The sequence below is a fragment of the Prunus mume genome, linkage group LG1, assembly GCF_029339155.1.
Source record: "Prunus mume cultivar Tortuosa linkage group LG1, ASM2933915v1, whole genome shotgun sequence".
Classification (NCBI taxonomy): domain Eukaryota; kingdom Viridiplantae; phylum Streptophyta; class Magnoliopsida; order Rosales; family Rosaceae; genus Prunus; species Prunus mume.
In genome coordinates, this window is record NC_142698.1 from 13,940,469 (window position 1) to 13,955,634 (window position 15,166).

The 15,166-nt window shown below is 37.6% G+C and overlaps 1 protein-coding gene and 2 long non-coding RNA genes across 4 annotated transcripts; 2 read left to right on the top strand and 1 right to left on the bottom strand.

Annotated features, from left to right (window-relative positions):
* The first annotated feature begins 425 nt into the window (after positions 1-425).
* Positions 426-2,663, top strand: LOC103338941 (L-type lectin-domain containing receptor kinase IV.1-like). Of its 2 annotated transcripts, XM_089043968.1 has the most exons (2): positions 426-2,344; positions 2,456-2,663. In XM_089043968.1, exons 1-2 carry the CDS (start codon positions 502-504, stop codon positions 2,515-2,517), a joined length of 1,905 nt encoding a protein of 634 aa, XP_088900094.1. In that variant the 5' UTR covers positions 426-501; the 3' UTR covers positions 2,518-2,663. The 2 variants fall into 2 exon arrangements, with proteins under 2 accessions (XP_088900094.1, XP_016651105.2); XM_016795619.2 differs by having other exon boundaries at positions 426-2,663.
* A 365-nt stretch (positions 2,664-3,028) lies between these two features.
* Positions 3,029-4,383, bottom strand: LOC148921066 (uncharacterized). Its single transcript, XR_016123220.1, has 2 exons — positions 3,846-4,383; positions 3,029-3,377 (listed from the first exon to the last, which is right to left on the bottom strand). It is a non-coding gene; the product is annotated as an uncharacterized LOC148921066 (long non-coding RNA).
* A 3,340-nt stretch (positions 4,384-7,723) lies between these two features.
* Positions 7,724-9,264, top strand: LOC148921067 (uncharacterized). Its single transcript, XR_016123501.1, has 2 exons — positions 7,724-7,898; positions 8,695-9,264. It is a non-coding gene; the product is annotated as an uncharacterized LOC148921067 (long non-coding RNA).
* Positions 9,265-15,166: the final 5,902 nt, after the last annotated feature.

Genomic DNA, 15,166 nt, shown 5'->3' on the forward strand with positions numbered 1-15,166 from the left:
ATCTTGTTGACTTATCTTGAAAGGGAAATTGAAGGTCAGTAATGTATCTCTAGAAGGGAAATTGAATGCAGATTTTGAACTAGTTGAATAAGAATTTTCCACTTGTATGATTCTGATTTACTCTATATTTTTTTTCTTGTTAATTTGTGACAATGTCCGCTGTGGGAGTAAATAATCCAGCTTCGAATCACAAGAGATGTCACGTGGACAAGAAGAATATCTCATAGGTCAATTAATTGAGCCCATTTATTTGGCAAATTAATTGATGCTATTAGGAAGTCATAATAGTATCTCTTTTTTTCCTCGGAGCCCGCTACATTGACTTAGATTTTTCCTTGACCAGAAACAAAAATAATAATAAATAAAAGACTTAGATTTTTCTTTGGTAGTGTAGCTGTGAGTATAGTCCATGACTTAATGCATTTATATCCGTGGTAAGACTTAAACTCAATTACGTATTGAAAGTTCATAGTCTTCGGTAGAGAATTGAAATTAATAGCCATGTTTTTCAAGCTTGTTATAGTCATACTAGTAAGCCTAGCAGCAGCTGAAGATCTCAATTTCACCTACAATGGTTTCCTGTCTGCTAATCTTAGCCTAGATGGCGTAGCCCAGGTCACATCCAATGGCCTTCTGAAGCTTACAAATGACTCTGGAAATGACACTGTACTCGGCCATGCCTTCTACCCCAACCCAGTAACCTTCAAGAACTCATCCAATGCTACCGCTTTCTCCTTCTCTACTACTTTTGTGTTCGCTATCAGATCCGAATTCGGACTGCGTTTGGGTGGCCAAGGAATTGCCTTTGTCATTGCTCCTACAAGAGGTCTCCCTGGAGGTTCTCTAATTCAGTACCTGGGCGTTTTCAATGAAACCAACAACGGCAACGCCAGCAACCATATTTTTGCTGTAGAGCTTGACCCCATACAGAACCCCGAGTTTGGCGACATCAACAACAACCATGTTGGGATTGATATAAATGGTTTGCGCTCAGTGAACTCAACTCCAGCGGGATATCATGCTCTAAACAATGGCGGTTTCCGAAACTTGACCCTCATCAGTGGTCAACCAATGCAAGTTTGGGTGGAGTATGATGGTATCCAGAAGCAAATCAATGTCACTTTGGGTCCAATCAATGTTGATAAACCCCATATTCCACTCTTATCTTCGAAGTATGACCTTTCCACGGTCCTTAATACGACCATGTATGTTGGCTTCTCCTCTACTGCTGGCGCAGTCTACACATCTCATTATGTTCTAGGATGGAGCTTTGAGATGAATGGCCAGGCTCCAGGACTTGTTCTCTCACAACTTCCAAAGCTGCCCCGGATAGGACCTAAAAAAATATCTAATTTTTTGACCGTTGGTGTGCCTGTGATGTCTTTGAGTTTGGTTTTGCTTGTGGTTTTAGGTTTAATTTATTTCATAAGAAGGAAGAGGAAGTTTGCAGAATTACTTGAAGATTGGGAGCTTGAGTATGGGCCTCAAAGGTTTAAATACAAAGACTTATATATTGCCACAAAAGGATTTAAGGAGAATGAGCTTTTGGGGACTGGGGGTTTTGGTAAAGTCTATAGAGGCATATTACCCTCCTCAAAAATTGAGATCGCTGTGAAGAGAGTCTCACATGAATCGCGACAGGGGATGAAGGAATTTGTTGCAGAAATTGCGAGTATTGGCAGGCTTCGCCATCGAAATTTAGTCTCACTCTTGGGCTATTGCAGAAGAAAAGGGGAGCTGCTCTTGGTCTATGACTACATGCCTAATGGAAGCTTGGACAGGTACCTCTATGACCGCCCTACGGTCACTCTCAATTGGAGCCAGAGGTTTAGAGTGATCACAGGTGTGGCTTCAGGGTTATTCTATCTTCATGAAGAATGGGAACAAGTTGTGATTCACAGAGATGTGAAGGCCAGCAATGTGTTACTCGACAGTGAATTGAATGCAAGGCTAGGAGATTTTGGCCTTGCAAGATTATATGACCATGGAACAGACCCTCAAACTACTCATATAGTTGGAACACTTGGGTATCTAGCCCCAGAGCATATAAGATCAGGCCGGGCCACAACGAGCACCGATGTGTTTGCTTTCGGGGCATTTTTGCTCGAAGTAGCTTGTGGAAGAAGGCCAATAGAGGCACAAGGTCCAGACCAGAATTTGATTTTGGTTGATTGGGTGTTTTCTTTTTGGAACAGAGGGGCCATTCTTGAGGCAAGAGATCAAAACTTGAGTTCTGAATTTGTAGCCGAGGAGGTGGAGTTGGTGTTGAAGCTTGGGCTGTTGTGCTCTCATTCAGAGCCTACAGCCAGGCCAAGCATGCGCCAGGTTGTGCAGTATTTGGAAGGTGAAATTGCTTTGCCAGATCTCTCTCTTCTTGGGTTCTCTTCAAATGGCTTGACTTTTGCTCACCATGAAGGTTTTGATGATTTTGCAATGTCATATTATTCTTCTCCAGGCAAGGGGTTTTCACATTCATCATATGCTGCAGAGTCCGCAGTCCTCTCGGGTGGTCGCTGATTCGACGCAATTATGATTGTCTAGCACACTAGAATGTTGACTCTACTTATTAGTTTTGTAACTTGTTATATAAAAATCAATACTGTAACAATCTATATGTAAGTTGGGTGAGAATAAAATTCTGTAAAAAGTACTAATTCCATACACACAAACTCGTGCCAAGGGAGTGAATATTGAAGTGCACAAAAATATCATGAAAAAGAAAAGGAAAAAACTTGCTTGTTTTATAAATTTCATGAATTTAATATGCAGTCTGCATCGAAATTCCGAACTTCTTGTTGCTTAAGGTAGCAGGCACTGGACAGTCTGGATCGCTCTTTGTTATACACAAAGACAACATATTTAATTAGTGTGAGAATGCAGGGTCAGCTCAGCTTCATTGTGTTTTGCTTTATTTTTTGTGGGTATACTCGATGATTTGATGCATAGGGTATTGGAAATGATGAAAGTCACAACTACAAGTGTTTGGATAGACAGAAAATGAGAGAATCGAAACAACTGAGGGAGAAAGTTCTAGAACTACGCTGATCTCAGATATTTCATTAATTAACAAAATGAATCCATTGGTCTATGAATACATTACAACTATACCAACTTGACTCATATTCTAACTTTGTGATGATTGAATTACTATTCTATGGCTCGGTTCCGGAGAATTGTACACCGAAAATGAAGCAAACGTGTGGTGGTAGTCTGGCCTTATCCGAGCCATGGAATTGGTCCTACTACTACTAAGAGACACCGAAAATGAAGCAAACGTGTGGTGGTAGTCTGGCCTTATCCGAGCCATGGAATTGGTCCTACTACTACTAAGAGACGATGGAGTGACTGCAAAAAGGAGCGAATGCCTCCTCGACTTGCTGTAAAAAGAAGAAGATTAGAAACTTTGGCCAAATATAGAATAAAATCAAATACAGAATGTAGATTAAGGAAGGAAACTTGTAGCAGAAGCTTCCTGAGTTCATAACATCATTGAGGAACTGCATTTGTCTACAACCACAACACACACAGTGATGAATAAACGAAAAAATGAGTGAATACTACACATATATCACATATTTCAATTGTGCTCGACAAAATTCATGCTTTTAAGACAAGAAAGTATTACCAGGGGAAGTTGGATTGAAAAGCATTCTAATATGAAATTGTTTCTTTGCATAAAGGAGGAATATATATTTAAAGGGAAAATATCAAACTTGCAAGTTATTTAATAAGGAACAACCCACACAAGATAAATGCAACGGATCTCCAGAACTGTTGAGGAAAATCTAATACAACCTTATCCCAATCATTCCTAGTAATAAATTTAAGTTGCCTCACGATTTTACCTCAATGAAAGGCTTTGGATCTGGGTACTTGTGTTGCTTAGATAGGCTGAGTGTGCACTCAGCAGCAGTACACCCATCACGAAGAGCAACAGCCTTGAAATTTTTCTTATCACTTTAAGAGAGTTCAGCAGTCGTGCCTAAGTCCAGGAAAATGACATGAGGCTTTGGTTTGAAGAGTCGCTTCCGAGAAGACTTGCTCTGAGCCACCCGGACAGGGATATTTCCAGGATGCATGTCTGCATGAATAAAGTTGTTCACCTAAAAGAAGAAATTCTGATAACTTAGAACATACTGAAAAATTGCAAAGACCAGAAATTCTGAACTTCTGAACTCTCACTAGTAATTAAACCCATCCTTCCATCTATCGGAGACCCTTTTCCAAGCAATCATTTCTCACAGCACTTGTTGCCGGAATGACCTGGAATAATTACTCCGGTAAACAGAGGAGGTCAAGGAGAGGACATTGGAGATATATGTCTTCACCTTCACTCCCCTCAGTAGTAGATAAAAAGAATATTTCTTTAAAAGATATTCCTAGTTGAAACCATCTATTTTCTATTTGTATATGTATAATCTTGTACCGCAAGAGAAAAAAATACAATTAATACTAATTGATAATTGCATATGCATACCTATGACAACATTCACATGTGTCGTTAATTTTTTGAATAGGACTATCTGTTAACCAATCTAATAAGAATTTCTATCATTATGTGACAATTTCCAAATAATGCAAAGGATTCCAAAATTATAAAACACTGCTCAAATGCCCAAGAATAATATCCATACTGAATTTGGTTTTATCTCAACAGCAAGGTGAAAATCATACATGAAATGAAACAAAACATGAAATATCACCACATAAGGTCCAAATATCATCACATAATACTAACAAGAACAGTAGAATCATTCTCAATACATTGTTAACTGCCTATTTAACTAAGGATGTTCATTTTATTTCATTTTTTAAAAAGACTAATGATATTCGTTTGCACTGTTAAGGGCCAGCTTCTCGATTTCTCTTTCAGGTTGCCTTTTTGATCCAAAGATGAAGTCTTTCACTCAACCTTCAGCAGACTCTGTCACCCTCTTAATCTGCCGTCACAACTTTGTGCACTTAGCCTTCGAAACACTTGACGTACACCAAGTATAGAAATTATTGAACAAAACCGATATCTATCAAAAGAACCTAAGACAATCGCCAATTACCAATGAAGAAATTGAAAGTTTTCTAAGACAGAGGAAAAAGGAACATGAACACAGAGAAGAATCTCAGCTCAGCCAAAGGCATCCTGCCTTATAATATAGATGGTGAGACAAAACATGCTTCACGTTACACAATCTAGTCTTTAGCCACCTAATAATACCTCAGCACTAATCTTAGCCATAATCTGTTTCAAAGGCCAACATGCTATCCTTACAGACAGAAGCAACAAATTTTTAAAAATGACAATCAACATCACCTCTAGCAGGCAAGGTACTTTGCAATAACGAACTCCTTTCATGTCTGCACCTATTTCTAAGTTTTAACTCGGAAAATTTGTCACTATTCCTTTGAGCATATAGTTCTAGTTTCATGAACACTCCTATAAGCAGTCCACTACACAAACTGGTTCACATTATCATTTTGATAATGAGATATGGCAACAGGAGAGACGTCGTATGACAAAAGTAGTTCAAATCACATAACCCAAATTTGGTCCACAACTAGCAACTCAAGTTCAAACCCAAAATCCAAAGACCCCAAAATTTTGAACTAAAAGTGCAACCAAGAAGAGAAAATTGCAACCCCAAGACAAATTTTCATTTTCTCCCTACCGTTTCTTAACAAGATCCAGTAGTAATTTTACAGAAAGAAATCACCTGAAGAACAAAGAATATACAGGGTCGAGAGCATTGGGCTCAAAGCCATAATCAGCAGCCAAAGAGTAAAAGTACAGACTTTGACACTTATTCAAATCTCAACTTGAGCGTCGAGGTCTTTTAAGAGTGATTATATATAGTTATTTTTGCCCCTGACTATATATTGAGAGGAAAACAAATCTAAACTTGTCTTAACCACTTGAGCTACAAGCCTTTTGAATATATATATTGTTTCTCACATTACTTATTTCCCCAAATCACAATTTGGCACATTTTTAAAAATAATTTTATCAACAACACAAAGAAAAATATTTGCACACCTATGAATTTGGCAGGAAAATAGGAAGCAAATTCCCACCATAAAAGCTTGAAATACTTAGCCAAATAATTGGTAAGCAGAACAATGGCCATGTTGCATTACTTTTCAAAATGCCTATAGACCATTTACTATTCAAAACCAGATATTAAGAATCTGAAAAGGAAAATGCAGAGGCTGTATATCTCATTAGCATACTAGCAAATCATGTTAATGAATCACAAAACTGCAACTCAATTAGTTTAATCAGCTAGTTTCCCTCCACCATTCATGGGTAAAGAAAAATCTCATGTACCTGTAATGCATCATGTATGCTGCTGCCACTTCAAGAGAGATCAGTGAAAGATTGGCTGGGTTCTCGATCATCAGTTTAGCTACCAAATATCCTGAGATGCTCCAGGTCTGGTACTTCCACACTTGCTTCCCGATATATCTCCCTGCCTTGCCGTCATAGTATTCTGGCCACCAGTCTTTTGAGAGTCACTTCTCCACCTGTTCAATTGCTCTCTTAGCAGTCTGAGGCCTCCCCGTCTTGATTCATGCTGCAGTAAGCAACCACAGCAGTGCTACAAGACAGATGCAACAACGTTAACCAATTGTTTTAGAACAAACACATAAGTCAAAATTCTGTGAACAAGCATCAAAATATCATGAATAGCACAACCATTTGGCACGCTTTCCCAAATTACATTCAGAAATGTATCCCATAACATTTATATAGAAGATTTCAATTGGAAAAGTGGTTACCATCAGCAAATAAAGATGTTTAAAATAAAAGATACTATGTCAGGTAAGTAGTACTTGTAGCCTAGTTTACTAAATAAAAACAATAACTAGCCTACTCATATAAAGTGGGTACTAATATTCATGAAATGTAATTGAAAGGTCTCAGTCAAATTGAACTAGCACTAGGATTCAAGTAGAAAAATATAACTGCAAATTGTAAGATCAAGCAAATAGACACAGGGGACATTATCTTAAAGATATAAATCAATGGAAACTAACAAAACCAGCCTTGAGCCACCGATATTTAAGCAAAAACCTTTATACTTTAATGGTGAAAATGACTACTAGAGGTGCTAAAATGAATAAACATAGCACGTAACAGAGACAAATCAAAACAAGACATGAACAAAAAGAACAGAAAAGATAAAGAGCTAATGCAAATAGCACATTGTGATAACACCATCTCCATGAGACTTATTGGCCAAGAGCCACCATTGTGATAACTCCATGAAACTTCTATGGGTCATCTGTTGTTGTTTGGAAATCTTCTTTACAAGTTAAATCCTTGAACACACTCACGCATATGGTTAATATTACAGAATAAATGGCCTAGGCGGGATAGGTTGGGGCTAGGCGGGCTAGGCAGTCTAGGCAGGCGCTAGCGCCTAGAAAAAAAAAAAAAAGAAGCCCTCCAAGGTCAGGGACGAGATGACGATGGCGCTATGAGCGAGAGAGAGGTAGACGAGGATTGAAGAATAGAGGTCGCCGGTTATGTCTGAGCGAGAGAGGGGGGCTAGAAGATGGTCGTGTTCGAATGAATTCAAGGAGATATATTATGTATAGTGGAATCTTAGCTATAGAGTATAGCCACGCAGCGTTACTATTTGATATTCTATTTATATAGTTAGCCGGCCGGCTATTCTCTATTTATATAGCGAATAGCCAGGCGGCTCCACTGTTAGATATTCTATTTATAGCAGCTATACGTTTTAACATATTCTATTTCTTTATCCGTCTGAGACTACGAGGCGATGGTTCCATTTCAAGCACTGCAGGCATATGGAGTGTCCGTTGATGCCGTCTGTCCTGGCAAGAAAGCTGGTGATATCTGCCGCACAGCCATTCATCAACTTTCTCCTGCTCACCAGGTCACCCACCTCTGCTTCTTTTGCCTTTTCCTTTTTCTATCTTTAATGAAAATCGTTTTCTTTAGCCTCATTATACATCACTAGAGCACTGTCAATTGGTCTTTTCCATGCTCCGTAATTAAGCACACTCAATTAGATTGAAGATTGAATGCTTACTTCACTTGAATTTGTAAACCCAAAACAATAAATTTGTCTCAAAGATTGAAGTGCTTACAATTCTCACATATGGGATTATGTTGCTCCCTCTAAAATTTGGAATCTGTTGGGACTGGAAATTAGTTTGTCAAGTTTACGAACGAACATCACGCTTTCAAGTTTAGTTTTTTGCATCAGTCAATCGTCGGTAGCCTTAATTATAGAAAAAATGAATAAGTTTTATTGTTGATTAGAGCCACTCTATTAGATTGACAAATAGCAATCCGTAGGTTATAGTTCTAGGTTGTGTGGACAGCGAGACTAAAGTAAGCTCAAACAATAACACATGTTAGGAGTTTTGTTAGTGCTTTCTCATTCATTTTGAGCTAGAGAACCAACCTGTATTGAGCTTGAGTTCTGGGGACAAGACAGCGTGAACAAATTCTTGGCTCCAACATCACTGCGTACAGCATGTTCAATAGACAAAATTGCATTAGTGCCCTCGTCTCTAAGTGAAAATAATCTGATAATGGGCTACCTAGGTTTGCTGAATCGTGATCTGTGTTTAATTTACAAATCTTCAAATGCTACATGTCTTTCTGGTCCCCCTTTGTTTTAATATGTTTTTTGGTTTTCTCTATTTTTTTTTCTTTGGTTGCAGACTTATTCTGAATCACGTGGTCACAATTTCGCACTCAATGGAACATTTGATGACATTGAATTTAACAAATATGATGGATTAATAATACCAGGAGGACAGGCACCTGAATATCTTCCTTTGGATGCGTCGGTTTTAAAATTGGTGAGAAATTTTTCTGACTCCTGAAAGCCACCTGCTTCGGTTTGCCATAGGCAAGTTGTCCTAGCAGCTGCAGGCTCGGTTAAAGGTAGGAAGTGTACGGCCTTCCCAGCTGTCAGACCTGTACTTGTTGCTGCAGGTGCTTATTGGGTGGAACCCGAGACCTTGTTGGCGTGTGTTGTTGATGGTAATATAATTACTGGGGCTACATATGAAGGCCATCCTGAGTTAATATAAGTGGTTTAGATAGGATGATCCTGTTTCTCTGTGGGGTAAGTTTTATTTTCCTTTGTAGTGCAATGAGAAATATGAAATTGTGATGCCGATCAATATTGAGTATATATAGTATCGAGATACTTCTGAAAGAGAGTGAAAATAGGTTTTACCAGATTTGCCTCAATTCTGGTTTGATAAGGTTCCATCATTCATTCCTATGTGTTTTTTCAATGTCTTGGTGGTATGATTCATTGGTCTGCCTACCTGGGTCCGTTGCCCATTGGAATACTTGTTTGTCAGGTCATTTGTGTGAGTTGTGAACTTGTGAAAGTAAATCCAAACATGCATACTGGTCATTTTTCAAGTTGTTTGAATTATGGATTCTAAACATGATACATAGACAAGTACATCCTTTATGAATTAAAAGACTTCTTTAATTTTCCGGAAAGTTGACTACTGAAGAATTTCAATTTCCCCCTTCCCCCAAAACTGAATACCTCCAATACCCAAGCCAATTAGGTCTCCAATTTCGAAATGGTACTACTGCCCTAGACCCATAAATTAGTTGCTGTCAGATTTCATAAGAACCTATTTTCTTGAAACCAGTTGTTTGTTTTCCCCTTAAAACCAAATCCTTTGAAGCATACCTAAACTTCTCTACCTACAATGCAAAAAGTTATACAACTTGACAAACCTTAAAGCCCACCACGTTTTGTAAGCTGGTTATTTAACAGTGATAAGATGGTCCATAAATCAAGATTGGCTACTTGGGTCACCTTGGAGACTCTGCATCATCAGTCGACCACAAAGCAACTCTACATATACAAATCTGTCATTACCTATACATAGGTAATATAATCTACGGATGAGTGAATAAATATGTATTTATTTCCTCTAGTTGGCATTCATTAACTAAACCAACAGCCAGATTTACAATTCGTTTTGACTTGTATTTGCTTTTTCATATTAGTTGTATTGAATCTTCAGACTTCACTAGTTTAGCGGCGAAAGACAGTGAAAAAGTCAACTAACAGGTCTATGCTCCCTTCAGCAAACAGAATTTTGTGGCTTTTTTACATGGACTAGGAGTTTCACCTTATTTTTGGTGATTGCCATTGATGACGTCAAGAAGACTGATCCATAATTACATGGATGAGTTTATTCTTTGGAATGGATGATGAACTTCATAGATCAAGTAAGAGGAGAGAATATAATAGATCACTAGAACATGTAATTTTGTCACACGTTCGCATGAGTATGGATTAATCTGGTGTGAAAAATAGGAGGAGCTGTAATGCATTAGCACTGATAAGACCTTCTTATGAAGCCATTAGCCCCTCAATCGTGTAGGATAGGGACTTTGCCCAGTCAGCTTCGAGAAGCAGTGTTTGCATCACATTGTACCCGGGATCAAGTTTCCGCTGCCATCCCTGCAAAACATATTTGTAAAGGATATATGTTTTTCTGAGACAATTAAATTAAGCTCTGCAGACCCATGGGTTTACGTATAGGCGCCTATATAAGAGTGTGGAGATGATCCTAAATCACTCTCTCTCATCCAACTAAGGCTTAGGCTGACAATTTTGAAAATGCTGCTCAGTCTGGGACTTTACTTTTGCAGCCGTACTTGAATTAGTTTTTCGCTTGCATTAGCCTCCCGTACGTACCTTTCTTTGAACTGAATTGCAAAGGTCATGAAAATAGCTCCTCAGTTAGAACACCCACCTACAGACATCAATTACCATATTAGAGCATGCATGATCTACCAATAAGGGCGATGTATGAATATGAGTGTGGTATAAATATTCCGTTTCAGTTGGATAAATCAGTCAGAAGTTTGGGGGCAGTATAAGAGATCAAGGAGAGGTAACTTATATGGCAGAATAGCAGCAAAGGTTCTCCGAAATCTTCTGCGACTGGCTTTCGGGAATCCAGTTCATTTCAGAGAATGGAGTAGAGGACTACATATTACTTTCAGATTTCTTACAATATGCTGAAAACAATTTTTCACATATCCTTATATATATATATATATATATATATATATATTGTTTAGATTTAGAATAGTAAACGTAGACGTTCTAGAATGAAACATACATGAATTTACAATTGATAGTTTGAGTGTGGAAGTGCAGTTCAGGATGCCTCTTTTATTGTTCTAATACATATTGAAAAGACCAAGGCAAAGAGGAAATCTGTTTTAGCCCTCAGGAACTTTCAAGTTAAAAGCCAGAATCCTTTTGCATTGTTGCTTTCTTACTCCATACTTGGTAAAATGGATCGAACACCAAAATCTTCTCTCATCCAGTTTAAGACTCCATAAGTTTCTTCATCCATAAAGTTCATATTAGTTTCCCAAAACTATTTCTAACAAAATGCTGCAGAAAGTACCCGGGATCAAGTTTCCGCAGCCATCCCTGCAAAACATAATTGTATAAGATCAGTTATTGATGACCACACCAATGATAATATAAATTGGAGCAAATTGCCTCTCAGATTTGTATAAGATCAGTTATTGTCTATTTCGGCTACTCATGGTAAACCTATTATAATACAAAAAACATATTTGTTTTTCTAAGACAATTAATTTAAATTTATAAAGAGAAGAGAAAAGAGTAAAGGATACAGGAGAAATTCATATATTGCAAAGATTACATAAATTCATAAGAGAATTTGCATGCTTCAGCTGCAGTAGATAAAGGAAAAAGAAATTACCTCAATAACCAAAGTGGTTACCATGAAAGTACAGACATTGACTCTATGACGCCTAACTTTCTCGGGTAACTGCTGCATACACTCAGCATGATGGACCAGATTACCTTCTGGAGTACCCCAGAAAGCGAATGCCTCCTCGACTTGCTGTAAAAAGAAGAAGATTAGAAACTTTGGCCAAATATAGAATAAAATCAAATACAGAATGTAGATTAAGGAGGGAAACTTGTAGCAGAAGCTTCCTTAGTTCATAATATCATTGAGGAACTGCATTTGTCTACAACCACAACACACAGTGATGAACATAAACGAAAAAAGGAGTGAATACTACACATATATCACATATTTCAATTGTGCTTGACAAAATTCATGCTTTGAGACAAGAAAGTATTACCTGGGGAAGTTGGATTGAAAAGCATTCTAATATGAAATTCTTTCTTTGCGTAATCTTAGCATAAAGGAGGAATATATACTTAAAGGAAAAATATCAAACTTGCAAGTCATTTAATAAGGAACACCCACACAAGATAAATGCAACGGATCTCCAGAACTGTTAAGGAAAATCTAACAAGACAAAACCTTTGAAGGTGAATTAGGGTTCAAGAGAGTTGAGTTTCATAAACAAACATAAAATTACTAATGACTTTCCAAGTTCCTATTGAAAAATCAAATCATACAACCTCATCCCAATCATTCCTAGTAATAAATTTAAGTTGCCCCAAGATTTTACCTCAATGAAAGCTTTTGGATCTGGGCACTTGTGTTGCTTAGATAGTTTGAGTGTGCACTCAGCAAAAGTACACCCATCATGAAGAAGAGCAACAACCTTGGAAAATTCCACTAAATTTACTCTTATCACTTATAGAGTTCAGCAGTCATGCCTAAATTATCAAGGAAAATGACATGAGACTTTGATTTGAAGAGTAGCTTCCGAGAAGACTTGCTCTGAGCCACCTGGACAGGGATATTTCCAGGATGCATGTCTGCATGAATAAAGTTGTTGAAAGAAGAAATTCTGATAACTTAGAACATACTGAAAAGTAGCAAAGACCAGAACTTCTGAACTCTCACTAATAATTAAACCACAAGAAATCAAGGAGAATCAAATCTCTCTCTCTCTCTCTCTCTCTCTCTCTCTCTCTCTCTCTCTGATTTCTTGATTTAATCCGATCATGCCCTTGAAGATCATTGACACATTCCCCTTGTTCATAAGTTTCCACCAAAACAGCAGGATGCACAAGTGGATACAAAGACTTGGGGAAAGAGACATCCTTCCATCTATCGGAGAGCCTTTTCCAAGCAATCATGTCTCACTGCACTTGTTGCTGGAATGAACTGGAATAATTACTCCAGTAAAAACTGTTGGCGGTATTGTACAATGAGAATGTATTTCCTCTAGCAGAAAACGTATATATAGTCCCTGAGGAACTCTAGTTTTCCAATGTGGGACTAATTTCAACTCAAGCTTCATTCTTGTGAGTCGAGCATTTGCCAAACTTCCAATGGATGCAGCCTTCTAATGTATGTACTTACGAACTCTATCAGTTCTTATCCAATTTGAGATTTTTGTTTCCCTCTTCTGGCGCTGTTTCACTCTCCATTGACTCTCCATTATTCCCAAACTACCCCTACCTCGACTCCTTCCTTTTTGCTCTTTTCCTTTCTCCTTACCCAACCTAACCCTAATTTTTTTTTTTTAAACAACTACAATTGCAGAACCTGTCCAGTTCTTGATTGAATCACACATCACACGCATATTTAAAGAAATAGTATAGCCGCGCAGCGTAAATTATGTCTTGAAAATTTATGAGCTAATTTATGCAACTGTGGTTTTGAGACGTGAGAGCAGTTTCTGGTTTATGTATGTAGATTGGTTTTGCTATGAAGAAGCTGTTTAGCGGGGCTGTGAAGCGTGAGGACTTATGGATCACCTCCAAACTCTGCTTAAGTTTTGTAGTCTTCAATTTATCATCTCTGGTTTGTTTGAAACCAACTTTACCATCAAATGCTAAGTTGAAATCAGAATCTTTCCCTTGATAAAAAGAAAACAAATTGAGACACAAACTTAAGAATGTGGAGGAGAAAATAATGAAGAAATGTGCCAATTTTGCTAACGTTCTGCTCATTTCTCTTTCTTTTTTTTTTTTCTTTTTTTGGGGTCTTAAAATCGTTTTAGGCAAAATAAATGCCCTAAAAAATCCAACGGTAGAGTAAGGCAATAATTGCCATGATCAACCAATTAATTACCAAAAGTAAATATACCAAATGGACACAAATGGTTGTTGAAAACAAAATATATTAAACTACAATATTGTGACCATTTAAGTGACGATTCTGTATTAAAGCTAACAGGCCTCAAAAAATTAATATAAAATTATCAGGCCATAATAAATTTTATAAATATAAAAAATAATTGCAGTTTTAAAGAAGTAATCAAAACACGCTAAAAATCTGGAAAAATAAATTCAACATAAAATAAGTAATAAAATAATTTTGTATTTTGAAATACTCACAAAAATTCCAACTAATTCTAGATAAGAACGATTTGTTAATTAGTGACAATGACGGTCCAATTTCCTCTCTTTTTTCTTCTTGTTAATTAGTGATAATGTCTGCTTCGTTGACTTAGCTTTTTCTTTCGCGGCTTTAGTAGTTTGACTAAACGTATCTGCAAAGACTTGCAATGAAGGATATGTTAGAGTTTGCAAAGGCCTTGGCAGAGAATCAAGAATAGCCTTGTTCTTCAGGCTTGTAATATTCATACTGGTATGCTTAGCAGCAGCTGAAGATCTCAGTTTCACCTACAATGGTTTCCGCTCTGATAACCTTAGCCTAGATGGCATAGCAAGAGTCACACCCAAGGGTCTTTTGAGGCTTACAAACGACACTAAACAGAATCAGGGTCATGCCTTCTGTTATAGAAGCGGATCCAAGAATTTTCCTTGCAGGGGTCAATGTCTAATGGCATAGTTTTCTCTTTCTCTACCACTTTTGTCTGCGCTAGCTATTAGATCAGAATATATAGACCTGGGTGGCCACGGCATGGCTTTCATTGTTGTTCCAACAAGAGGCCTTCCCGGAGCTCTTCCAAGCCAGTACCTTGGCCTTTTCAGTGAGACCGACAACGGCAATGCCAACAATCATGTTTTTGCTGTAGAGCTCGACACCATCCAGAGCAGAGAGTTTAATGACATCAATGATGACCGTGTTGGGATCGATATAAAAGCTTGATCTCGGATAAATCTTCCCCAGAAAGATATTTTGCTTCAAATAACAGTTTGCCTCTCACCGGTTAGGCAATACTATTTTTAAATAATAAAAACCGTAGGCTATACTATTTTTATTATAAAAAAATCCAAATATAGCTCGCCGGCTATACTATTTATAAAAAAAATAAAAAAAGAAC